This window comes from Tiliqua scincoides, chromosome 1 (genome assembly GCF_035046505.1).
Source record: "Tiliqua scincoides isolate rTilSci1 chromosome 1, rTilSci1.hap2, whole genome shotgun sequence".
NCBI classification, from domain to species: domain Eukaryota; kingdom Metazoa; phylum Chordata; class Lepidosauria; order Squamata; family Scincidae; genus Tiliqua; species Tiliqua scincoides.
The window spans coordinates 209,868,795-209,896,555 of NC_089821.1; the positions used below are offsets into that span (position 1 = coordinate 209,868,795).

A 27,761-nucleotide genomic window follows, 5' to 3' on the forward strand; every position below is an offset into this window, starting at 1 on the left:
CCAGTTTACATTATCACAAAATCAGGCAGCAGGACTGCTACTTCTCCAATTTGCTTTTGATGTGGGGCAAATTGAATTTTCACCAGTGCGTTCAGCAAGAGGAGTACACTGTATATTCACCAGATAATGAGCATGCACAAATAAATTAGATAGCAACCTTGAAAGGAACAAGGAGTTACACCTGGACAGGATGACACAAATAGGGTTTTATAAGTGCAGCAAAGATAATAACTGAATGAAGTTTTCTTAACTATCTCGCCAAGTATCTTAAACTCAAGGCTATCTTCTTCCCAGTAGTTAGCCATTTGCAGTGGAGAAAAAAAAGCAGAAAACAGTAACTTTTGCTGTGATTTACAATGTCATTTGTGCAATATGAAAGCACAAACTTGGAAATGAGCTACTAAAGTGATACTAAGGCTGTAGTCTTATTCACACTTAATTGGGAGTAAATCCTATGAAATTCAGGGAGACTTTCTTTTCAGTAAGCATGTATATGATTGGGCTGCATGAATGCCTTTCCTATCCCTACGCCAAACACATTTTTTACAAGAAAATGTATCACTGTCATGGCTATTTAATCTGAATAATCTTGTGGATGTGTATTTCCTTCTTCCTGAAAATAAAGTCAGTTTTTTAATGGGTCCAAGTAGACATGACCTTAAATGCAGTGGCGTTGCGAGGGGGGGGTGCAGGCTGCACCAGCTGACGCGCACAAGGGGTGTGTGTGCCACCACTATTGGCCAAAATTGTTAAAATCTCGGGTTTTTTGAATAATACGATCATATATCATTCAATGTGGCATTTCATGCAGAATGCAATGAAACAAACCACAGTTAAATATCTGTATTCTATCAAAAGTTATAGCCAAAACCCCAGAAGAAGAAAATACAACTGCCTTAGGTCCCAATCGTGAAGTTGGCCAGTGCTCCAGTGCGGAGTGCTGAGCTCCAGTGTGGGCGCTGGGTGTTGCAAACATGTTGTAAGGCAACACCCTATGTGGAGTCAGCACTGGCGCAGTCAGTGCTGAGCCCAGTGCCGGCCAGACACTGCCTGGAGCTAGATAGCAGCTCTGGGAGGGGGGGTGAGGGACTCAGGGGTGGATGGGAGGCATCCCGGGGTTGGGAGAGGGTGGGGTGGGGCAGGGGGAGGACCCAGGGTTGGGCGGGCGGTAGGACTGGCAAAGCAGAGCTCCACCAGCTCCTGAACTCCATGTCAGGCAGGAAGGCCCAACTTGGAGTCTCTCACTCTCTCGGAGTCTTGATAACTGGCACAGACTAAGCAGCCCCATTGCAGGGCATGGGGCTTTCCCCAGGGGAAGGAGATGAGAGTCCTCTTCCCCTGAGGAGACCTATGGTAACTGCAGCAGGGACACAGGATCCAGCAGTATCTGTTTTGGCACCTCTGTACCCAGCAGCAGCTTTGCCTTTAGGATTGGGCCGTTATTTAACAAAAAGTGGATGTCCTTAACTCAAAACGGACCAGTGAGACTGATTGTTCTGAGAGCCTATGAGGCATTATTATGATACAGCACGGAACCAATAAGGTGTTAGTATGAGTCAGCCTTCATTTCCATGTATCAGAGCTAATAATAGAACTCTTATTCACTGGTATGTCATCAAGTTGGCCACTGGTTTTTTGTGGGTTACTGATTTGTTGGGTGACCTGTATTCTATTAAAATAAATACATAAAGTTAATGAGGGTTACACCAACCCTAGTGATGCCACTGCATTTAGGTTGTGTGTATGATATGGTTATTTATTCTGTATGGTCTGGTACAGGAGGAGGCCTGTCATCGGGGTGATGCAAGGAGCTTTCACACTGGGTAACCAAACCCTGGTGACACCTCTGGAGCTGTTCCGCAAGTGTTGCACTTTTGTGTATTTGTTCCTGTCCATTTTCACAGAAATAAATACAGAAATACATAACATTGGTTGGCAACCTTCAGTCTCGAAAGACTATAGTATAAGCCTACAGCACCCGGTATTCCCAGGCGGTCTCCCATCCAAACACTAACCAGGCCTGACCCTGCTTAGCTTCCAAGATCAGGCACGTACAGGGTAACAGTTGCTGCATGTTAGACTGTGTGTATGGTATTGTAATTTAAAGTTTCCATTTCAATGATGCGGGGGCAGGGTGATGATGGGGGCGGGGGGGGCGGGATGATGATGCATCACTACCCCCATCATCTGAAAGCATTGCCCCACCCACTTCATGAGGTCCATCATGGGAGTGAAGTGCTGCTCTCCTGCACTGGGTGACACTCGCCCTAGTGATGCCACTACCTAAATGTGTAAGTTACATTTTTGTGGGTATTTTTCCGAGCATGGCCGTGGCCCCAATTTCTGTTGTTAATTGCCATTTTTAGTGCAGAGAAATGCTGAGCCACATAGCAATGTGGCACCTACATGCTCCAGTAGATTTGTTGGAATGCCTTACTCACAGTGTACCTAGTTTTCAGGAAAGCATTTGATGCAAGTCTCCCATGATAGCTTTGTGGATAACAAGGTAAAATGTGGGCTAGATGCTACTACTGGTAGGGGAGTTCAAAGCTGGTTAAACAATAATTTCCAATGAGTGCTGATAAATGGCTCCATGGGGCAGGAGAAAGGTATCAAATGTGGTACCCCATGCCTCTGTTTTGTGCTGTTCAATATGTATACAAATGACCTGAATGAGGGCTCAATCCTACCCAATTTTCCAGTGCTGGTGCAGCTGTGCCAATGGGGCGTGCACTGCATCCTGTGGTGGGGAGGCAGTCACAGAAGCATCCTCAAGGTATGGGAACATTTGTTCCCGTATCTCAGGATTGCATTGTGGTTGCACCAGTGCTGGAAAGTTGGATAGGATTGGGCCCTAGTGGGGATGCTTATCAAATTTGCAGATGACACAAAGCTAGGGGAAGAGCAAACACTCTGAAGATCACATCAGAATTCAGAGGGATTTCAATGGTCTTGATGATTGGGCCTGTTCAAACAATATGAATTTCAGCTAAGACAAATGTGAAGTCCTGCACATAGATGATACATAGAATCTGAGGCCAGCTGGGAGAAACCTGGCTTGGCAGGTGGTTGGTATAATGTTATCACATAAATGTGGAAAATACAAAAATAAGCTAAAGTGTCATACATTCTTACCACTGGCCGACTGGTTTCATCAAAATTTGGTTAATTCGCTATGCCTGCTCTTCCCCCCTAGTTAGCATAGTGATCCTGGATGCTGAGGCAGTGTAATCTTGCTTAATGATTAGTTTTGCTTTCTATGTTTGGCCTTGGAACAGAAAACCATCTGCCTCTGAAGGAAAGAACTTCAGTACTAAAATACTGCAGCAAGAAGAAAAGAGAGCATACGGAGAACTGAGCTGCTATCAGACCTACAGGCAGACCAGCATAGTAATTTCATGTGAAAACCACACTGCTGATGACAAAGACTGTAACTGTTAGAGAAAGGCGTACACACGTTGGCACTATAACAATGGAGATAGTTCTGTCACTTGTCACATTTGTGGATTGGATGATGTTCTAAGCAGAGCACACAGCCACCTGAAGTGGTTCACGACCTGCCCTGCTGAAGTGGGGGCCAGCTGTCATCTTTAATCAGGTGCAACGGAAAGCACTATGACATGGCACCAGTTTTCATATGTTATCCTTGAAGATAGAAGCCATGGAACTTTTCATAGGGATATCAGGTAAATCCACCACATGCCAAGTTTGGGGACATAACCCTGGGTTTCTGTTTTAGCCACCTTTCAGCATAGAACTGGAAATGCAGGAGGCAAGAGATATTCTCAAACCAAAGAAGGTATACTGTGTTTTGTGCAAGGACCTTGTTCCTTTTGCTTTGTGGCATCAGGATCCCAAGTTCATGCCAGTATTTTTTTTGTGTGTGTGGTGCAGGAATCATAGCTCCCAAACAGCCTTCCAATGCCAACAAACCCCTATACTGCACCCATACAGTCACTTATGCAGACTTAGTGCAAAAGTGGTGGCTTAGAGGCGAGTGTTTCTGCAAGAAAAAGGCTTGCCAACCAATGTGAGTTTGTTTGTTTTGTATTACAGTTGCTATTTTGAACAGTGCCATTCCCATTTACACCACTAGAACATCACCTGCCATTGAAGCAGCAGCAATCATTAATCAACAGAGGTTCACATAAGCTCTCATGTGACTTGTGCATCAGCTGCACTCAATTAGCACACCTGTCACTCCACCAGAAAGTTCCATTAGGACAAACTTATATTATTAAACTAGGATAAAATAGGTACCAAGGCTCATTCCAAAGATAAATGCTGAAGGGCCAGCCAGATGGGTCATTAAATACATCAATTGTGCTTGTGGTTTTTCTCTTCATAATTCATATAGCAGCTGGGGGAGGGGTTCAGGTTTGGAACTGAGGCACTTGAGGAGAGGCGGTTAAGCCTTTACTGTCACATTGTGGTCTTGACAACCTCTCTGCACCTGCTGTGAGCCTCATGAGGTAAGCTTTCATTGGTACACTGTAGATTCTGGAGAACAATTTAGCCCTTTCACAGTCCACAGTTTCTACGGTTCCTTGATTCGAAGCCAAGACAGTTTAATCCTGTTTGAAAACAGGTTGATCTTATAGGAATGCTCTTATTAGTGTCACCTTCAGGGTTTTGTTGTGTCTTTGCAGCTCTCTACAGAGACTCTCCAGTTTGCTTCGGGCAAGGATGGCTCTGCTGTGTTCACTCTGCAACTGATCTTTCTCCTTCATTATCTGCGCCTGCCTTTTCTGCAGATATTTTAGCTTTTTCTGTTCAGTGCGATGTTCTTCTAGCTGAAAGTACATGAAGAAAATAAAATTATGTAAAATAGCCACCATAATTTCAACAAAGGAAAATGAGCTCTGGGGTACAACAGAGAACACTTTATCATGTTTTTATAGCTGCTTGAAAATGTTTTTTTTTTCTGTTTCATAGCAAGCATATAAATTGGTTTGCATTTGTTACAAGAATTTTATTATATTGGGTTCGCCTACCCCTGCTGATGATGTGTGTTTCTGAAGCCATGGTCTCTCCCACCCTCCTATTCCTCACTTGTATGCAGTGGCTGAACATAGGGACAGCTTCTTCCCATGGTGGCCATCCCAGTCTTTGTCACTGCAGGCAAATGTAGATCATGGGTGCCAGTGTGGGCCATTGGCAGGGGGTGAGACTAACAGTCCAGTCCTAAGCCACCTGGCACTCAGACGAGCAGCAGCATCACAATGGCTACTGCTGCATTCTATGGGTGCTACCACCACTGGAGTCTTCTCAGAGGAAGGGGACATTCACCCCCTTCCCCCAGGTAAGGGTGCAGGCCCCACAGCAGGTCTCTTCCAGTCTGTGCCAGCTATTTTGCCAGCGCAGACTGGAGGAGCTCCATGTCAGGCTTTTCAGCCCAACATGGAGCACTGGATCCAGTGAAGAAGGGCTCTGCTGTTTCTACCCCACTCCTGCCTCGGTTCCTCCCAGCACCCTGGCCTCCCTCTGTCCTGGAATGCCTCCCTCTGCCATCCTGCCTCTGATCCTGGCAGTGCAGGATCAGCTTGTTGATGAATTACACTGGGTGACCTTGGATCAGTCATAATCTCTCAGGGTTCCTCACAGGGTTTGAAGAAGAAAAGGTGGGCTAAAACCATCTTTTCACCTGGAGCTTTTCCTTTCCCCACCAAAAACCCACAACGGCTATACTAACCAGTTCAGCGTACTTCTTAAATAAAATGTCCAGCTTTTCCTCTGGTGTATTCAGCTTGTTCAAATGTTGCATGAGCAGGGTAGCTTCTTTTCCTGAAGCGAATAACAAAGGCAGGACACAAAGGCCATCTTTACAGGATGTACTTCTGAGAAATCAAGATCAGCAGCAGCATGCACAAGCTTTGGTAACTACACCTGGTGTGCTCGAGGTTCTGTATTTCAAAAGGCAAGTGGCATTTTATGTGCAATATTTCTGCTCAAATCTGCACAGGGGCTTGTGAAGGAAATTTTGATAAGGCATTCTGCTATATGTTGTTGGCATGCTTCCTATCCTGGAAGCAAATTGTGCTGTGATGTTTGGGACAAGTAAAAGCTGTCGCCGTGATGAAAGAACTACTCCAGCTGTAGTTTTGGCTATGACAGAAACACTCCTATTCCAGATCAACTATTTGCACCCGGTGCATTGCATCACTCACAATATACAAATCTGGGGGTGGCATAAACGGGATGCGGATGCAATCATCCACAATTGGCAGGTATTTCCTCAGTGTGTGCAACATTACCACTGAATGCTTTCTACTTTTTCAGCATTTAACTCATCAAAGGAAGCACCATTTCCAACAACAGCAACAACAACAACAACAACAACAACAAAAGAATCATGCTTTCTTGGCATTGATGAGAAGCAATGCTGTGGTATCAGTGTCAAACACTGAAACTTTACAGAGACCACAGCAGCGCCTTTCCCAATATAGCCAGTGAGTCATATTAAGTTCTGCATTTCAGTTCTGCAAGTAGCTACTTGCCTAGTCCCTTCAGGATCTTCTTTTCCAGCTTTTGCTCTTTGTGACTACCAGACTCCTTTGATCCAGAGGCATCCCCAGAAGCGAGCTGTTCTTTCTCAGCTTCGTCATGGGCATCTTCATATTCTCCATCCTCATGATTTAATGATTCTCCCTTTTCGGGCTGGCCTGTTGCTTTAGCACTTCTTTCTTCCACCAGACTGGCAGCCGACCCGTAGGTTTTAATAATGTCCTCCAGCTGTCGGCTCAACTCCTCAGATATATCACAGAGCTTTATTTCGGCGGGAGAATGTGCTGCACTCGCAGGGGACAGAGGCCTGGCAGGCAACGTTTCACTTGGTTTCTCTAAGCCATTTGGAGCGGGCAGCAGTTCCGAGCTGTTTATGGGAGGTGGTGGTGGTGGGAGTGGTGGTGGTTGCTGTTCAGGTTGGTGATTGGCAGCGTGGTCATCCTCCATGCTTGGGATAGTGCCTGGCAGCAGACACAATTAGGTCTTAGATAAGCACACTGATGAGCAAGAATACAGTTAAACAGTTTGCGAAGGGCAGCTGCTTACTGCCTTTGGTACCAGCGACATGAGTGACATCTTATTCTTAGGCACTCTGTGAACATACACAACTTTTGTACTAAGTCAGACCATTGATTGGTCTTGTCCTATACTGTATCCAACTCTTCAATATCTGGCAGAGGTTTTCCCCAGCCCTGTGCTATATAAAATCATTTTAACTGGAGAGGCCTGAGACAGAACCTGGGATCCTCTCTACGCAAGGCATGTCATTTACCACTGAGCTGTGGCCCTTCTCTATAATGACCTGGTTGAAGTTGCCAACTCGGTCTGAAGCTATTGATGGATATATTTTTTATATTTTTTCCCCAGTATGATGCTGGAAATTCCCAGAGACCATGTTAGCACCCCCAGGATTGCTTTCAGGAAACTCGTGAAGTTGGATGCTGATCCCAGGAGACTCCAAGTCATTCCTGGAGGGTTGGCAATCTTAAACCTAGTGTTTGCTCCATAATCTGGGCTCTATATTCAATCTCTTTCTTGCTGTCCTTTTGCTATCCTATTCCCTATGTGACCTGAGTGCATGTGAACAAACTGCAGCTGTGTCTGTGGCAATGCTTAGGCCATGCCTTTGTTTTGCATGGTTGCTGTGTGGCATTTTAGCTTCATTGGTGTTCATAGCAAGGGACTCTTTGGGCTGTGCACCTTGAGATGTAAAATGTTGATACTTCCATTTTGTGCTTGTATTGCGCTGATGAAAGGGAAACCAAGTCGATGAGAGTAGGCTTGCAAGCCTCCTCTCTGAGCACTCATGCCTATTTTTAATATTTCTATACTAATACACTATACTCTGATTAAGCAAAAACTGTGACTCTGCAGAAGCTAAGCAGGGTCAGGCCTGGTTAGTACTTGGATGGGAGAACGCCTGGGAATACTGGGTGCTGTAGGCTTATACCAGAGTCTTTCGAGATTGAAGGTTGCCAACCATTCCTAGAAAATTATAACTATCATATAGCTAGTATATATTATGCTATTTCTGTATTATTTGTCAACAGACAAATCTGCAAAACAATTTGTATTGCAAAAGAAATGAAGTGGCTGGTTGCTTGTCCTAAACAGGCTCACCATCTTAAAATTTAAATTTAAAAGAAGAAGAAGGGAGACACTAGCCTAAAGCCACTGGAGAACATACCATGCTGGTATATATGCTTTTCCCCTATCAAACATAAGAGAATGACAATTGATCATAGCTTTGCTGTGCACTCATTGAGTAGAATGGTCATAAACCAGTGCGGCATTTTGCTCTTGGACAACCCTGTGGCTCACCATGCTGCACTGGTGTGACAACACTGGTAATCAACCCTATCAACTGTGCCTTGCATCGCAGACCTCTGCATTAGGAAAAAAGAATGTATAGTTAGCTGTGCCCTCCTGAATGCATCATGTGGGCATTTGAAACTAATTATCCCCGGTGAGAAAAGCAGATTTTCGATATTAATGTAAGCACCATCAACATAAAAATTACATATATAAAAAGTAGGAGGGAATGTAATCTGCTGAAAGCTCAGAGCTGACATATCTACTGACGGGCATTCACAGTTAGCAGCCTCTTCAGTCCGCTTGATTATGTTTGCAGTTATGTCCGTGAAACATCTGTGCTTAATTATTCCTGTCAAAATGTAAGCCGGGATCTGTGATGAAGAGCTCATTAAAAAATGGCCCTTCCGGAAGTCCCCTATCCTTTATACGTAGCTGAACCTCCTTTTGAGCTTGGCCAGTGTTGGGTTTAGCATGACCCCAGTTAGTTCAATTAGCTTGATTTTTTTCATTGCCTTCCTTTAGTAAGCCTGGCTGATCATCTAGGGGTGGTTGCAGGTGCACTGCTTTCAGAACTCCCAAAATAACAGAAGGATTGTCAGTTGCTATTAGGCTGAAACAAAATACTGTTTCCAAAGAAAACCCAGCTAAAAATTGCTATTGGTCTTTAGGGAATAAGTAAGGCACATGTGACATGAGTAAAGAACAAATAACATGGAAGCTCTGAGATAACTAGGACTATTCTGTGAGGTGAACTATCACTTTATTGTCCATTGTTAACCCATTTCTGCCCAACACTGCATATACGCAACAGGGATCAAATGTGTACACCTGTGGGCTGGGCAGAAATGGGTTTAATATGTGAGAGATGATGGGATTTCGGTAGATTAACTGGTGTGGCCCCTTAACCCATTTCACCCTGGCCCACAGGTGTACACATTTTATTCCTGTTGCAAATATGCAACGTTGGGCAGAAATGACGGGAAGCCCAATCCTGAGCTGCCCGGCATGCAGGGCTGCCAAGACATCAATTTGACAGTGTCTTTGACATTGCTGGTACACATAAGTGACAGAGTTCCCCCCACCTCATTCCCCAAATATGTATGCCATTTCATGGAACCGATTTAAAGTTTAATTTTATTCCTTAATTCTTTCACTAACTTGCTTCCATCACAGGCTGAGTGGTCCTTGTGGTACCAATCAAAGGGGAAAGCACTCATGCAGCCCTTCAAAACAACCTGACAAACCCTATCTAGGTAACCTCTCCACTACCGCAGTACTCTGCTTCCCTTTTCTGGGTTTAAAAATCTTTCTTTGAGACGGTATGAGATCTGATCTCCTGAATGGGATTATGTACCCTGGAAAGAACTATGTTTTAAGCCAGAAAGGACAGTGGCTGTGGAGGGCCATTGCCTCATACGTCATGAGAACTATTTCTTCATGAGTCAGACCATTCAGCTGTCTAGTCCATTGTTGACTGTTTTAGGTGGCTGTGCCTGTTTGAGGTCAGCTGACTGGCTGCGATAAGAAGACAAAGCAAAACTGTGCCTTCAAGATATCACAACCATTACAGAACAGTGAAGAATCTCCTGCCCGTATGTGAGTGAGGTGCAAGACATGAGGTGATGATCAGTTATGGGAAGTCCTTGAAGCTTCTGAGGAACAGGGACTTGTATCACCCTATCTTAGATGGAGAACTATCAACCCATCCCTTCTCCTGGGGAAGGAATTTTGAAGAACAGATTTTCACATTAAAAGACTGGGATCATGTGCTTTTCAGACATGCAGACATGACTACAGGCTGAGTCTTGTTATTTGTAAGGGTTCCGTTCCCAGAACTCACGTGGATGACAAAAATCACACTAAAGCAAATCCATTTTAAAAAAAAGTCCTTTACTCAGCAACTTGAAAACAGCCTTGCTGACCTCTTGTAATGCACACAGAGGCAAGAGAGAGAGTCTCTCTCCAGGCGCTTAGAAAGCCTTCACTCAAGGCAGCGACCCCTCCCTCACAGAAAAATCCATGGATAATTAGGTTATACCTGTATTGTAGATACTGGCCTATAAGTCAAGAAGTTTCTGCCAATAAATCAAGTGTAAATCATCTCTTTGCCTTATCTGAGTCACTCAGGGGTCAGGGCTGTTCAGGCAGCCAGGAGAAGCCCAGAGAAGAGCAAGAGGACAATGCAGAGATAATTAAGGGCTATTGGCCTCCAGGGCAACCATGGCATTAGCTGCAGCCAAAGTTAACCCTTTCAGTTCTTCCTCCTGAGAAAAAAGTAGGTCAGGGCTCAACACTTCGATTTAAATCAAGCAAGTCTCATTTTCTTTGGCAGGATCACAGTGATCCTTCTGCACCCGTGTTTCATTTTGCAAATGTTTGGCAGAGGTCTGGTTTTTAAAACACCAGGATGTAATACTCATTTCTATCTGAAACAAAGTCCCAGGCTACAATTCAGTGCACCGTTACTTAAGAATGGTACCTATGGAAAGCAATGGGTCTACTTCTGAATAAATTTGGGTTGCAACTATGTGCAGCTGTGCTTGCTCATGCTTAGTCGTTGTTGCTTGTCTCTCTCTGCTGTGAACTGAATTACACATTCCCCATTATGTGTTATATGTTGTATGTTCTATGTAGAGCCTCTGGCTCAACACACCAGGCATCTTGAAGAAGGATTTGATTAATGGTTCTACTGGTATGTTGTTTACAGTGCACTTTCATAGTGTTTATTAAAAGGTTGTGAAGACCAGAATTTAAAAAGTTAATGAATAAAAATGTATCTTATGATGCATCTTACAATATTTTTAATAAATTAAAGACAGTATAGTTCTTAGGTAACAATTACACAGGCCAACACACATTTTGCTTCCTTAAACGTTGCACCAATTCCTGGGTATATTTGGGGTGCCAATTCAAAAAATGGCATCTGTTTTGCCCAATCACGTCTAGTTTTGGAGACACCATGGCTTCCTCTTGAGAAGCTGCTTGAACAATTCACTAATGAGGCTATGCCATGTCTCCAAAACTAGACGTGATAGGGCAAAATGGATCAGCACCCCAAATTCATATCAAACCACCATAAAGTTTGGGAAAAACTTTTCTGACCCTCAGTTTTGTAGGCCTGTGTTATTGGCAGGTTATTTTTCAGTATCTGGCCTTGGGTAAAATCAGACAAAATTATAGTCAGACATCCCCCTAAGTTTAACCCCCAACTTATTCAAGGGTCATAGAAAATTCCATGATTTTTTGCTCAAAACCTACCCTCGACTTATCTGTGAGATCAACTTATACTTGAGTATCTAAAGTAATACCTTGAAATGTGAATAGAAATTAGTCAGTTTAGATAACCAGAAGCAACATAAATGCCTGAAACAGTAACCTTGAGTTTGGGCTGTATCACTTCAGATTTCAGGGATTCACACGATGGATGCAGAGAACCTGACATGCTACTTTTCTATGCATATATGGAGAAAAGAGAAACAGAACTGGAAAAGAGACAAGAAGAAGGAAACCAGTCGCATTGCTCAGTATTATTAGGTCTGGATAGCCAAAGCACGCTATGTAGAACTAGGAATGGCAGGGTGCATTCCTTTGCTGGACCTGCTGACCATTAGGCAGAAAGACAGTGCAATCCAATGCATGTTTACTTAGAAGTAAGTCCCATTGTGTTAAAAGTGTGTGGGATTGCAGCCTTAATAAATGAACACACACAGTGCATCCACAAATTATTTCAGTGTCAATATCTTCCCTCACATCTCCTCACTGACCACAGTCTGGTAATACCATACCCCATGTTCTGCAGCTGGAACGGGAGCCTACAAGACTAGAATGAATGTGCTTTTGGCAAGGATGTGACACACTTCAAAAGGCTGTGGCTGAGCCTGGCTGCTGACCATTAACAACACAGTCAGCATACATGTGAAATACTCCTAAGAGGTTAAGAGTGTGCTCTGACTTAACTAAAGTGATAATTGTCTCCCTCTCTGGCAGTAATATAACACGCTCATAGTTTCACGGGCTCTGGCAGTAATGTAATACATGCCTGTTACCACTTCATAACACTTGGCACTCATTTGTGAATAGTTTTTGAACAACTGGTCAGCCACAAAAGCAAATGTTCTTAAATACGTGCTTGGGTTCTTGTTCTTGGTTGCAGGGATGGGTTACAGAAAGTACGGCTTTCCATGTCTCAAGGGCTTCTTTTTAAGTAGGAGGGTCTGCAGGACTGGTTTATTTTTAGCACTCCCTCCATCCCTTTGAGTCCCACAGGAGGTCACATGGCACCTGCTCTGAAGTCACAAGTTATTTTAAGCATATCTAAAAAGGAGGAATGATAGTGATTACTCTTGATACTGACTTTATTCTTGATATCCACAAACAAAAGCCTCGCCACCATCTCACCCCAGGAAGATTTTAGTCACTGAGTGAAAAATAAACACCAGGCCTACAGTATAGTTTGCCCTCTGTGGAGAAAACAAACTTGTCACTGTCCTGCGCTGATTGTTTTGTGTACTTGTATTTACTTATAGTTATATTTTTATACTTGTTTTTTGTACTTATATGTACTTATAGTTTTTTTTTAATCTTTTAAAATTATTTACTTAGAGTTAAAATTCTTCTGGCACTGGGAAAATGAACCTTGAAAATGGCATTTCATATCAAGAATGAATTCAAAATATACAGGAAATCCATAGTGTAAGAATCACAAACAGTTCACAAACTAATAGAAACTTCTGAAGAAAAAGACACTGGGTTCCTGTCTCATAACAAGGGTTTATATGAGCTATGATGAAGTTGATTTTTTTACAGCACTACATTTATTTGTTTTCTTACAAGAATAACCCAATTCTGCTTTAATTTTTCTTCTAAAAACACTAACTTCATTTGTCACTTTTAATGGAGCTTCAGTGAGACTGTTAATGTTGTACATTCTGCCTTGCCCCCAATTGTCCATGCCTGTGTCAGCAAGGCATTTAAAGCTTATGGAATGAAACAAATGGTTCTGTTTTCTAGAAAACTCCCCCATAGCCAACTCCAAACTAGGGTCACATTACCAACTATTGCTCACAAGGAAAATCTTTGTCACACTTACCTGTGGAAGAAGGAGAAAGGAAGAAAATGCTAAGTGGAGGCTGTAAAGAAGGACAGAGAGAAAAGAGCCACAGCAACAGGACACTTACCCTGTGTTGGAAAGGGAGGGACTTGGGGGACCAAGGGAGGGGCAGGAGTGGATGACACAGCAGGCAAGAATACTTGAGTTGGAATGCAGCTTCCAAAATAGGGGGACAGAAATACAAAAGAGAAGAGGGCTCTGGACTTCGAACAGCTGTGTAATGCAAAGAAGAAATATCAGCAGACACAAGCTTGAGGGAAGCTGCACCTCCAGAAATTAGGGAGTTTCTACACTGCACATTTGGGTTCAGTTCCACTTCAGGTTCACCAGCATCTCTGAAACTCTCTGGTTCAGGTGCTAACTTCAGAAGTGGTTCTGTCACTGGTTTAGACATGTTGAACTGGTTTAGATATATTTCTTGCAGAAATCTATCAAACACCTTCTGCTTGCAGTGCATGAAATGAAGATGAAAACCACTGCCCCGCCTATATGTCGACCCCATAGATAAGTCAAGGGCAGGTTTTGAGCCAACAATCATGGAATTTTCTATGACCCTCGGATAAGTCGGGGTTAAACTTAGGGGGTGTGTGTGTCTGACTATAGTTTTGTCTGATTTTACCTGAGGCCAGATCCTGAAAAATAACCTACCACTAATTGTTACCTAAGAACTGTAGTCTCTCAGCGAAGGGCCAGAGAGAGACCAGACCGGGAAGGAATCCAGCTGGAAGGAGGAGTTCTATGAAAGACTAGAACTATTCAGTTGTAAAAATCCCTACGGGGGTTTAGAACAGCCTGCCTATGTAAACCGCCTTGGATTAAAGTCTGAGGAGAAATCTGATGACCAAAGAAAGGTGGTATATAAATACCTGTATAAATAAATAAATAAATAATTTATTAAAAACATAGTAAAAGATCATAAGATACATTTTTAGACTTTTTAAAATTCTGGACTTCACCACCTTTTTGTAAACACTATCAGAGTAAGTGCACTGTAAACAACATACCAGTAAAACAGTGGTTCCCAACCTGGTATTCACGTACTCCCAGGGACACTCACCAGGACCTTTAGGGGTAATTGAAAAAGAATGAAATAATGGCAGAAAATGGCAGGTCATGCTGCAGAATGCAATCAGCAAGGCAGGAAGGGAGGTAGCTAGTTGGCTGTGAAAGCCCCACTAATAGCTAGTTTTTGGTCATCAATTCATGTATGAACCAGTGATTGAAAACTAGCACAGTAAAAAAGCTGAAACATAATATGAAAAGTGATCCATCACCCAGAATTTCTCAGCACACTTCTGGTGCAAAACAGTGCAAAGGCAGAGTCTTCTGTTCTTCAAACAGATGAAAAGAGAAAATATGTGATGAAAACATGAAGTCTGGGCTTTCATGTGGAGGAGATGAAGGCTTGTATTACAAGCCTTACAAGCCTTACAATTACAAACATTTTGCTAATATGAAGGGTACAATTTATGGAAATGGGCTGCCAAGGGATATGCAAGTGAAAAAGGCTGGGAACCACTGCAGGAGAACCATGAATCAAATTCACCTTTAAGGTGAACATAAGGAGAACCATGAATCAAAGACACCTTTAAGGTGTCTGGTGTGTTAAGCCAGAAGCTCTACATACAACATATAACACATAACTGATAACTGAGAGTGTGCAATTCAATTCACAGCAGAGAGATGAGATATTTGCAACACTTTTTACTCAGAAGTAGACCCACGGATGTTATTCTGAAGTAATGGTGCACTGAATTGTAGCCTGGGAAGGAGGGTCCCATCCTAGTGTTTCAAAAAACAGACCTGCTTTGCAAGCATTTGCCAAGCAGAACCAGGCTGCAGCAGAAGGAAGGAGAATAAAAGGTTAACTTTGGCTGCAATGTCCCTGGAAAGTAACTATAGCAACTAAGGAGCAACAGCTCAGCTGAGAAACCTGTTCAGAGTGGAAAGTCTCTGCCCTCTGATTGACCCAGAGATAAGGCAAAGTGAGAATTGGAGCTTGATTACTTGGCAAAAATTTCATGTACTATACATGAGTACCTACGGCAGGGGTGCCCAAACCCCGGCTCAGGGGCCACTTGTGGCCCTCAGGGGTTCCCAATCCGGCGTGCGGGGAGCCCCCAGTCTCCAATGAGTCTCTGGCCCTCCGGATACTTGCTGGAGCCCGTGCTGGCCCAACGCAACTGCTCTCAGCATGAGGACGGTTGTTCAACCTCTCACCTGAACTGTGGGATGAGGGCTCCCTCCACTACTTGCTGTTTCATGTCTGTGATGCAGCAGTGGCAGCAAATGAAAGGCTGGCCTTGCTTTGTGCAAGGACTTTTATATGACTTGAGCTACTGCAAGACCTTCATTCAGTCATATAAGTTCCATCTCTAATAAATTCCTTTATGTAAATTTATTCAAATTTAAATGTAAATTAATTCTTCCCCCCCCGCCCCGCCCCTGACACAGTGTCAGAGAGATGATGTGGCCCTCCTGCCAAAATGTTTGGACACCCCTGACCTACGGTATTTTACTTGAAAGAAAGTACTGCTTAAAACAACATCTTGTTCCTTTTGGATTTTTGAAAAAGATTTTACAAACAAAATGTACACAACAGGATAAATTATTATTATTATTAACAGTATTTATATACCGCTTTTCAACTAAAAGTTCACAAAGCGGTTTACAGAGAAAAACCAAATAACTAAATGGCTCTTAAACAATAAGAAAGTAGTCTAGTAAGCAAGACTGGGCAAATCCAGCGCAGTTTTGATTCAAGTCGAGTCACAAATTGCTGCTCCCCCACAACTTGACTCAAAAATGAGTCCTAACAGGGGCACTTATTGAGTCGCTTGGAGCATTTCTGTGACTTGAAACAACTTGAATCACAGGTCTTTTCGATACACATGTCAGGTGTGTGTGTGTGGGGGGGGGGGGAAATGGGGCTGCTGCTGGTGTGTTTGAGTTCTCTTTAAATTCTCCCCTGCTGTCCCATCCCATCTGTAAACAGGTCGGGAGGGGGCAGGAGGAACTGCATGAGAGCAGGGAAAGAAGGCAAGAGGGAGGAGGGTCAGTGGCAGCAGCTGCAAGGCTTACCAGGATGACCCAATCCTTTGCAGCTGTACTCAGAAGTAGTCCCACTACAGCTGGTCATTCAGTGGGGCTTCCTCCCCCCCCCCAAAGTAACAATGGAGCTCAAAGCAGCCATTAAATTGGCAAATGTGATCTCTGTGAACCCCCCCCCCTTTCCCAACTCCTTTTCCCCTGGGCTTCTCCAGCCAATTCCAAGGCAAGAACCCCCCTGGGCTCCTCCTTCTTCCAAACAAACAATTTAGACCTCCCATCCTTCATCCAATGATCATCAGTTCCTTCCTATCAGAGATGGACAAGAGAGCTACCTCCCCCACTCCTGCTTGGATGCAAAAGCAAACATTAACCCTTCCCTGCCTCATGGCTAGAACTTCCCTGCTGCTCACCCAGTCTGAATGATGGCCCCATTATGCCATGAAAAGATTAAGCAAGCATACCCAGACAGAGACAGACTTGAGCCTGCATGCATGGGGATGAGTGCCGAGTCAAGGGGCCCTTGACTTGAGTGTTTTGCTGAGTCTTCCATGCCTGTGACTTGAATGTACATGATTCAGCAAAAAAATGCGCATTTTCAGAACTCTGACTCAAGTCACCTGACTTGTTTCCATCCCTACTAGTAAGAATACAACTGAATGATAGGTTCGTGATTATTGATCTGCTTATGTTGAAACAGTTATCATTTTTTTGTACTTAAGGGTTTTGTCACCTGGGTCCAGCCCCAGTGGCTGGGGTCTCCTCAGGAGCAGGGGTCCTCAGGAGTAGGGGCCTCTTTGGGAGTAAATCGCAAGTACTGCCTGGACTGGGCTCCCAGGCAGAGCACCTCCCTGAGAGTAGGGCCCAAGGCTTCAGGGGGTCTCCAGACAGTCACATGGCCAGAAAGGGTGGGGCTGGCTAGGCCAGCTACTGGCTTCATAAGGAGCCCAGGAAGCATAGGCAGAGGTTGCTTCTCCTGGGGCTCTGGCTGGGAAGAAGTGATTGGGGGAAGGGTAAGCAATCCCTTACCTCTACTTGTTCCTGTGGGGGCAACTGGTCCCTCCCTTCCAGAGGAAGCACACCTGGATTGGAACAGGGTGTTGTAGACCTTGGGGGGGGGGGCCCTGGACCCCAACCAACTAGCCAGATAGCCAATCAGCAGGGGGCATCTTGAACAGTTCAAACTTGTTGTATCTGTGTAGAGGAGCAACTCCTGTAGAGGACTATGTCCCAGGGCCCTTGTGGCTTAACAAGGCCCTGATCAATGTAAAGAATATCACCAGATTAAACTGTTCATGCAAGTCAATCTTCGGGTCTCAGTGCCTCCTTTTGCTCTGGGGTAAGTCAATTGCAGCCCCCAGGCATGGACCTCACAGGTTTGATTCCAGTTCATTGCAAGATATTGAGTTCAGATAGTGTCAGCATCATTCTGAGTGCTAGGGGCCCTGAGGCAAAGGCCTGCACTGAACCTCCCCCCCCCCATTAAGGTCTCCATGTGCCTCCTGATGGCACATTGGATCCTGTTACTTCCACCAATGCTGAGGTTTAAAGGGTTAATCCAGCCAGGTGGGTCCTTTGGAGAGTATGGGGCCTTGAGCAGTATCCAATTTGCAGGGTTGGTCTAAGGCTCCTGGCAATTGGGATGGCATGCCAAATGCTGCCCCTGTCCCTGGTGATCTATCAGCCACTGTGCCTCCCATTCTCTTGGACTGGAAAAGGAAAAAGAGAACATGTGGAGCAGGGGAGATGGTGGGAATGGGAAGAGACTCAGTGGAGATAAATGGAAGAATGAAGGCAGATGGTCCCTGCCTCAGTCAGCCTCATGGATGGGCTTGTCCTGCCTACTTGGCTGACCTCTGACACCATCCTAGGGTCACGTTCTGGTTGGAAAAAACTTTGCTGAGATGCATTTTAGGTCTGGGTTCAGATTAGTTTCAGCTTCTTGTCAGAAATTCCTTTTACCAGGCAACTATTGAGGTGCAAGATGAAGTATTAAAGTGGCTGGACAGCCATCTATCAGAGATGCTGTAGGTATTACCTGCACTGAGCAGGAGGTTGGACTAGATGTCCAAGTTCACTTCTACCTCTAACATTCTACAACAGCAATGTCTTCTTTTGCACCTAGTTGCCCTACTCCCAAAATGCTGGTTAGGAAAAGCAAAGTACAAAGCTGCTCAAAAACTAGAGTGTGGTCAGACTTATTTCTTAGCCAAGCTGATATTTTAATTCAACTCATAGCAATAGACTGATGTGAACATTCTATTGCTGACCACTTCAGTCAGTAGTTAGAATTTTCTCAGCCAATCAATTCCATTGTTTCTGTTATATATTTTTGAGAACAGCATCACACCCTAGGCTTCTTCAAATAACTCAGTCACTTACAGCCTACAACTCACTAGAAAAGCTTTGGATTGGTGAATACAACTTATCTGAGAAGTGCCTTCAATTACTGGTCCATTTGACTGTTCCAGTGCTTGAGGAGATCATACAGACTCAGCCACTCATACACACCTCTGCTGCAAAATCTAAACTATTTTAACTGGTCCTCTCACCTGACCTTTTTGTTCCAAGAACTTCCCTTCTATTAACTCTGAAAGTGGCAATATACACCTGCTTTGTGTAGGCATGGCTGGTGTCTGTAGCATATTCCCAGAAACTATTCTATTCTTCACATAGTGAATTAAGGATTTTTTATTTTTTTTTACTACAGAAACTGCTTTCTTTATCAGTGGGTATGGGAAACCGGGGGAGTGGCAGCTTCTATGTAGTACTTCTTTTGGTGAACATGCAGCATTTTTTCCCCTGCCTTCTCCTTTCCTTCTGACCTCAGCATACCAGAATGGTGTGCTGACTGGAATCTAGTATTAGGGAGGGCAAAAAAAATAGATTTTTCAGCTTTAAAAATATTGACCAAAATGGTACTTCCATACAGGGAAACAAATTTTTATGTTTTTATATAAGTGATTCCCATATTGGGGGGGGGGGGAACATGAGGACTGAAAATACTCTTCAGATGGTGTGCTTATGCTCACTAGTGACTCTCAAATTGCAGCAAGATTGAATACCTTCCTGCCTGGTCATCTATCAGTTTGAAAAACCAGAAACAAGAGACTTTTAACTTGAATTTGTGTCTTTCACACATATTGTACATGCCAACAGCAGGAGAGAAGCTAAAATGTATTTTAAGTGGCACATTTGAAATCAGTCCGAAGTCAAACATTAAAAACCAAACATGGAATTATATTACAAATCAATCTATTCCCAAATAGCCACAGAGCAGAGTGCCAGCGACATCTAGTGGCTGCAGGTGGGTTATTGCACGTTTCCAACAGGCATTAAAGTTGTCATGTCAGATTATTCTCTTTTGTTTGAACTACGTAAACTCAGAATGGAGTCAACCCAGATTTAGACTGCAAAAATCTCCTTAAAAAACCTGTATCATTATTTAGACATTGTTTAAATTTGCCATGCTTGATTGAAAGACTTGAGAGTAGGATTTGTCTTAATAAAAGGATAAATATGCTAAGATGACACAACATTATCTTGCAGTTTAAAATATGCCATGCCATTCTAGGTTTAAAATATGCCATGCCATTTAAATATGCCATGCAAAATATGCCATGCAGTTTAAAATATGCCATGCCATTCTAGGATGCCATGCCATACCAAGTTTGTTATAAGCAATTAATAAGCAATGTTATAAGCAATGTTCCATTTAGCCTTAAATCTTAAGGGAGAGACTTACAACTGAATGCACTCTACATTCTGTTGGTGCAGTAGATGTTATACTTGGTCTTGAACTAGAGGTTAAATTCTTCCTAACTCACTCAGGGCTGCATCCAGTGGCATACCCGGGGGGGGCAATGGGGGCAAATACTCTGGGTGCTGGGCTTGAGGGGTGGCAACTCAACCCACTCTCCCTTCACAGCTAGTTTTTTCCCACATTTGAAACTGTGCCAATAGTGGCTGTGGGAGCGCTACCACTTTCAGCATGGTTCCACGCCAATGCTCCAAACACAATATGCTCACTGATGCTCCTTTGGCATTTTAGTACAATGTTCACTAGTGGGGATGCCATGATGGAGCATGATGCATTTAGAACACTCCCTGGAACTCTTGGCAGCATGATGAGTTGACCACAGTGTGAAGAAGACCCCCTGCCAAAGCTACTGTCATTTAGAGCAACACAGAATAGCTGTGGTACATTGACCAGGAAAAAAGACTTGCTCTGAAGAGTGTTTTTGGGTAGACCATGGTTGTGCGAGTGCCATGTGCACCCATTGGATAGTGTCTCCACTGAAAAGCAACCACAACATTTTCCCACAGAAGTAGAATATCTTGTTTTAGAAGCAATACGAGAAACTAAAGGACTGTTTAGTCAAGTCCATTTGTCCAGGAATAAATCCATTGGTGTATTGCTTAATCTTTCATTAAATGAGGTTCACAATGACATCACAAGGGCTGCCACCCAATTTATTTTACAGGCTGCAAGGTTAGGGGAACACTATGCAAATCAAAACGTTGTTGACTGTATATGATTCTGCCTAGTGTTAATCTGAAGAGCATTAAACTGAAGTGTAACTGGTGCTATGTGAATTTTTGTGTTTTTCTCTCTCTTTTTTTTTGTGTTAGATTTTGGAAATTGCACTGGCCCTAGAAGTTGGTCAAGTTCAAAAGCTGAAGCTCAAAATCTGAGTTGGTCAGTTAAGCTGTTGACATGGAGTCGACCTGGACACTGGTCAATTATATAGAAATTAAACTTCTCCCCTCATGTCCCCTTAAAAGGGGGTACAGGAGAATGTTGTATTTTTTAAATAGTTAACATTTCTGTGTAAGGTTGCCATGCTATATGGTTAGCTCTGAAAGGATATGATCCAACCCTTCCTTATGGGTTTGGGAAGGTATTATGTAATTCCATGTCATGCTATGAGATTGTACTGTATGGTGAGGTTGGATGTAACAGCCCTTACTGGGGACTACAGCAACATCTGGCCATTGACTTGAGGGCTAGGAGTGAACTGGGAAAGAGGAATCAAGAACACCAGAACATGGTTGTAATTTGAAATCAGCAACCAGTATGGCCGAATGAAGACCTCTGTGTACTGATCTAGATTCTTCCCTTGGCAGTCCAATCCTAATCTTGTGCAATGTGGCACAGCAGCTACTGTGTTGGCACTAGATGTCATAAACATGCTGTAAAGCATGTTTACAGCAAGTCAGGTATAGACAGTGCCAGCAGGAAGGCCTGTGCCATTCTCTGACTGAAACCCTGCAGAGCCACTTCCAGTCAGAAAATGTGGGCTAGATTAGTAGTCCCCAACCTTTAGGAGCCTGCAGACCACTGAGGCAAAAATTGAAATTGTTGTGGACCACATGCAACCCACTCCCTGCACACAAAAATACAATTAAATTTGCAATAAGAAGAGAAGATTTATTAGAGATTTATTGGATTTATTATTTATAGAGAAGATTTGTGGGTTGCTGTTTTTGTTGCTGGCTGTGGACTTTCCATTCTCTGTGTTCTCTAATGGTAAGTAGGGAAGTGCTTGCTCGGCAAGATACTGGAAGTGATTGAAGGCAATCTCCCCCCCCCCCCGAGATATTGCAGCCCACCTGTGGACCATGGACCATGGGAACAAATGGACTAGATTGGTGTCACTCAGGACAAGGCAGCTGCGTATGTCTAACCCCATACACATAAAGAGAATTTCCAAGTGTCCCCCAGAAGTTGCCACCCCTTTTCGCAAAGTGGCAAGACAGCATAGGTGTCCTTTATATAGAAGAATTATTCTCTTGCCAACTAACCTGAAGTGTTCTCACAGCAACTTACAAATAGAATAAAATACAAAAATAATGCTATACAAACAAGATTAAACATGTATGTGTAAGATGAGTGCTCTTTCAAACACACACACACACACACACACACACACACACACACACACACAACCAGCAGTCAACATAAACTGGTTCAGGTCTTGCAAGAGTTTCTCAATGATTTAAAAAAACAAAAAAAAAGTTTACAGACATTCTAAAAGCTTTCCAGATTGAGCTCCCTCAGCAGAGAGTTCCATGATAAAAGTACTGCTACTGTACTGGTTATACAATTGTTGCTCATCAGATGGCAAGGGCATATTATGTAAGTTGGACATAGGGTGGGAGGACAGGTCCAAGAAGACTTTCTGGTGCCTGAGGTGGCATGCCAATTGTTCCCCCCTTATCTGGTGATGCAACAGAACCTTCCCTTTCCACTTCTTGGACTGGACAAAGAAGAGGGAGATAGAGCAGAAGAAAAAGTGTGGAGGATAGAGCATTGAGACACCATCTCACCACTTTCCTCCACACTTCCACACCACCCTACTTCTCTTTTTACAATTTAGGGGGCAGAGAAGCAGCAATGGATGTGTGTGGCTAGATGGAGGTGGGCGCCCCTTGCCGAACTGCTGCCTGAGGTAACCACCTCAGTTGGCCCCATAGATTGACCAACACTGGGAGGGGACATAACGGAGAGGACCACAGCCATAATGTACTGCCCTGGTGTCTGCCTGCACGTCCTATAAGCTTGCATGCTTATAGTATCCTGTAAAAGGAAGAAACACTTTGCTGGCAAGCCTCTAAACAACATTAAGGGCACAATCCTAACCAACTTTCCAGCACCGATGTAAGGGCAATGCAACTCTGAGATAAGGAAACAAATGTTGCCTTACCTTGAGGACGCCTCTGTGACTGCCCCACAACTGCAGGATGCAGCACATGCCCCACTGGCACAGCTATGTCAGTGCTGGAAAGTTGGTTAGGATTGTGCCCTAATGGACACAGGAGGGGGGGGACTGGCAGGGTGGGGGGGGCAGAGCTGGGGATAACTGAATCTGCAGATACTGGATCCACAGATATGGGGGCAGGTTGCCCGTAGTAAGCAGTAGAAAGCCATACTGTAAACCAGAAGAGTTGTGTAAGTTGGAGCTCTACATTACGTCTCGCATAGTATGCATCTTCAGTTTTAAAAAGGACTTTTAATTTGGTGTCTTCTTTCTAAAGGCTTGCAATTCTGCTTCTACACAGAGAGTTAAATTTTTTTCTTTGAAGAAACAGGGGAATTTGTTTTTGCTTATGTCACACTCCATGGTGGATGCGTATAAGCTGTTATTGACATTCTGAAATCCACAGTTTCTGCTAGATGACAAATACAGCAGAACCCAAGGGATATAGGAATGTCAGAACAGGTAAGGAATAGGATTTAAGATGCAATCTTATGCATACTTACTTGGGAATACATTAAAGGTGGGCTTACTTCTGCAGTGACATACCCAGAAAACAGCACTCTAAGAGAATCTGCTTGTCCCTGCTTGAAGGGTCAATTCTGAATCAGGCCTGGAAACTAATTGATAACCTGTGCACTGCTTTTAAGGATTGGTCCTATATATGTTCACAATGCTTAGCACCATTAACAGTTTGGTACCTGTATCTTCAGTTTCCAAGCACCATTCAAAGGCATTCCCATAATACTGAGTTGCAAGATGCCAGGTAAACATCAGTAAATGTAGCCAAATTCTAATGGTGCAGAAGTGAATTAAAACAATCTCTGACTGCATGTGCCACCAAAATTGACCAAGTAGCAGAGCAGAATCCAAACTGAAATGATGTGACCCCAGCCAGAACAAGCCAACTACCTATGCCCAGATTTACAGGATTGTCAGCTTTCAACAACTTTATAGCTGTTGGTACTGAGTTTATAAACAGGGTCTGACTCCAGTGATCTCAGGAGGAGAGTCCAAAGGAAATGGGGAGATAAATGGGAATTATCTGGAACTTGGTAACATTGATCTCTACATCAGTCTTCCCAGCAGTTTCATGAATATAGCTCCTTTCAATAGCTTAAAACAGCATTTCACTGTGGGTGTACACTTCATCAAACCGAAGGCCACCAATGCTTCTTGTAGATGTGTTCTGCGCTGGGAAAAAAGAAACAGCTGAATCCTAAAGAAACTAAGAACACACTCCCATCCTCATGTTGGGCAGGTACAAGTCCCGTGTGCCAGGCCAGGAGTGTCATGAACGTGCCGTAAGCCACATTTGTGACTACCATGGAGCTGTTTGAGTGCCTTCTGGTTCACTTATCAGAGAACTTATGCCTGAGTAAATATGCTAAAGATCACCCTGCACATACACACTTTAAACAAATGGTTATTAAAAATGAACTAAATGTCTTATTGGTCTCTGTTGCTTCCTTCATTCTCAGGATACAATGTCTTTTTCCTTCTTCTTTTTCCAGAACCTCTGCTGCCCAGTGACACATGTGCCTATCATAAGTATGCCTCATTTCACCATTGTGTGTGAAGGGTGGGGGAGGGAGACTTCAAAAGAATTTTTTCTTTTGATCCATCTTCCACAAGGTGGCACTAACACCTAATAGATTCCAAAATGAGGAGTGTTTACATTTCAAAACTGACCACCCGTAACAGATTAGCGGATTAATATTTTGCTCTAAAGGATCTGGCCTTTACTGTTGACATCAATTTATGTGCAGCACAGGCTTTTGCAGTTGTAAAAGTCATTCAGACTATAAGCTGCACAATAGATGTCAACTTATTCTTAGCATGCCTCCCTCGAGCACCTCATAAACAGCTGTGAGGAGCTCACTGTTCTTGCAAGATCCGTCACAGCAGCGTGATGTCTTTCTCAGCCCCAGCAGAAGTGGCTGTTCACTGGGTTGTTTTTTTCTCCTCCTCCAACCGCAAGAGAGGGACGTGGCTTTATTAATCAGCACCTATTTTCCTAACAAGTGTCTTTTGTGCTGCTTCTGCACACGGAGGCTTATCGCTGATCTCCATTGCAAATAAAGCACTGTGTCTATTTATGGCCATGGCTTAAAGAACAGTAGAGCTCATGTACCATATTAGAACTTTTTGAAAAACAGCCAAAGTACAGAGGTCAAGTTTCCTGTGCTATAAGCAACTTCGAAATACACAACCCTTCCCCCTCCAACCTCATTTGCAAAATAATCTGGCAGTGGCTAGTAAACTAGGTCACTGCACACATGATCATTAAACACTTTGGTCCAATGTAAATAAGTGTTTTGACATTTTTAGGGAAACTTAAGTCAGATAGCCTGGATCAACTTGGACCTGATCTGTTCTTCCAGAAGTTGAGCATTCAAGTAATGATTACACTTCCCTAACTTCAATTTCTGAGTCCATGACTGAGTTTCTAGCAATGATTAGGAAACGCTGCTTTTCCATTATATCTAAAATAGTATTAACCCTTGTTATGATTCTATAGGAAGCTGCAGCAAAACTGACACTGGACTAATTTCAGTGTATGTCTAGCTTCTCCGAACATTAAGTGGAGATTTGAAAATGTAATGCAACAGGATGGTAACATGAATAAAAGTATCACGTATGTACGGAGAGCCACGGTGAAATGTACACTAGAAGGGGAGCTCCAGCCAGTCACCAACTTGAAGTTGCTGCAACCATGTGTGAAATCACCCACACTTTAAAAGAGTTTGCTCAGCTTGGTTTTTTGGGCCACTCAGTCTCACCTGACATTGATTGCAACTGGTTATGCAACTCAGCACATGTAGGCAGGACGTTTTTCCTGCATGCCCAAGAAAGTACCTATTTATGGAAAGGTTTACTGCTGAAGGGGTGAGAGTGCTCTGGAGTGAGAACAAGAGTATAATCCTATTCCATAAAGCATATGTAGAATACCAAATGTTAAAAAAACCCAGCTATTTAGAAACATGTTCTTTCAGATAAAGAAAAATGGAAGAAATTGACAAATAAACCTGATAGCTGCCTATAGAACTATAGTATATCAGCTATCTTTGAGCTATGTAGCTTTTTCTGGACAAATATCCTGTACCATACAGGTAAAATTTAGAATTCTGTCAAATCCAGGCCAAGGATGCAGATTACAGAAAAAAAAGTTTTGAAATAAGCTGATGCAAGGTTGCAATGCAGCTATGCAAATATTCTAATATACAAATACTCAATCCTAACACAGTGGAGTAATTAAAGCCTAGGCAATCCCTGTTTGAAGCAAAGCATGTGCAACATCAAGATGTTGACCACTTGCTTCCTTTGCTGTCGATTTACCTTGCCACCCCAAATTCACTTCATTCTATCCACCTGATTTAAAAACACTTGGAAGTGGTATATCTTCAGCAGATGGATGCAAGGAACATAAATGCTATTTAGTTCAATTTCCTATCCCAAGGCCAAACATTTACCCACTCATATTCACCCCATAGGTTGATCTACGTAATCCTAATCACAGTGTGCCCTGGGCACAGTGAGCAGGTGCGCCACTGAAAGGCACCTTGAAAGCAAATGGTACCAAATGATTCAGGTAAACCAAGCCCCGTTAAAAAGGGAAGGCAAAGAACCCAAGAGATCACACACAAGTTCACAGCCACCAATCTAGAGACCACTAAATGCAATAGTAAGACTGATCCAAGAAGATAGATGCTGGAAACACCTAAAACTAATTCTTGACACACATGACCCATCTCCCCCCCTCCCACACACACTTAGTACAGTGGAGTTTGACATATTCCCACCTTGTTTGAAACTCAATATGGGTAAATATTAGTAACATTCAGCATAAGCCTATGCATGACTATTCAGAAGTAAGTTCCATTGTATTCAGTGGGATTTACTATCAGGAAAGTGTGCATAGGATTGCAGCCTAAGAAACCTATACTGAAGTGAAGACAATAACAGAAGGGGTTCTTTTTGAACTTGTAGGGTAAAACTGAAAGAGACTGAACAAAATAGGGTGGGAGTAATGTATCAGTTCAGCACTGAACTGCTGCAACTGTGTTAAAAAGATTACACACATTATTAAATATCTGATCCTTTACTCACACAAAAAATTAGGTGGCACTGTAGGAAAACGTTAGATCAAATAAACCATACTTCTTGTGTAAAGATTTTTTCCTGCTTTCCTATGCCAAAATATGGAAGTAATTAATTTCCATTGTGAGTGTTCACCTTCTAGGCTATAAGACAACTGGTTCAACTTTGTCTAACTAAATATTTTCACCAATACCCAAAACCTGCTTTTCTTTCTTTCCTCCCTCCTGCCCCAAGTATTGAAATCTCATGGATTTCAACGCAGTGCAAGTTTTTATAATTTGCTAAGAGCACTTATGTCCACACAAGAAGCTAAAGACAAAATGAAACTGGCAGTGCCCTTTGAGGTCTCCTTTATGGAACACTTCAGTAGGACAAAAAACAATTTACATTGAGAACCAAGTCTTATAGATAGATAAGTGACAGCA

At 43.2% G+C, this 27,761-nt stretch overlaps 1 protein-coding gene across 1 annotated transcript in view; it reads right to left on the reverse strand.

Moving 5' to 3' along the window:
• The window catches only part of TXLNB (taxilin beta), a 35,610-nt gene extending 22,103 nt beyond the window's left edge, over positions 1-13,507 (reverse strand). Inside the window, exons 1-4 of the mRNA XM_066615192.1 lie at positions 13,409-13,507; positions 6,498-6,965; positions 5,693-5,784; positions 4,623-4,793 (exon numbers count right to left, since the gene is read on the reverse strand). Coding sequence (XP_066471289.1) covers positions 4,623-4,793; positions 5,693-5,784; positions 6,498-6,951 — 717 coding nt within the window. The 5' untranslated portion in view covers positions 6,952-6,965; positions 13,409-13,507. The remainder of the gene's footprint in view (positions 1-4,622; positions 4,794-5,692; positions 5,785-6,497; positions 6,966-13,408) is intronic.
• Positions 13,508-27,761: the final 14,254 nt, after the last annotated feature.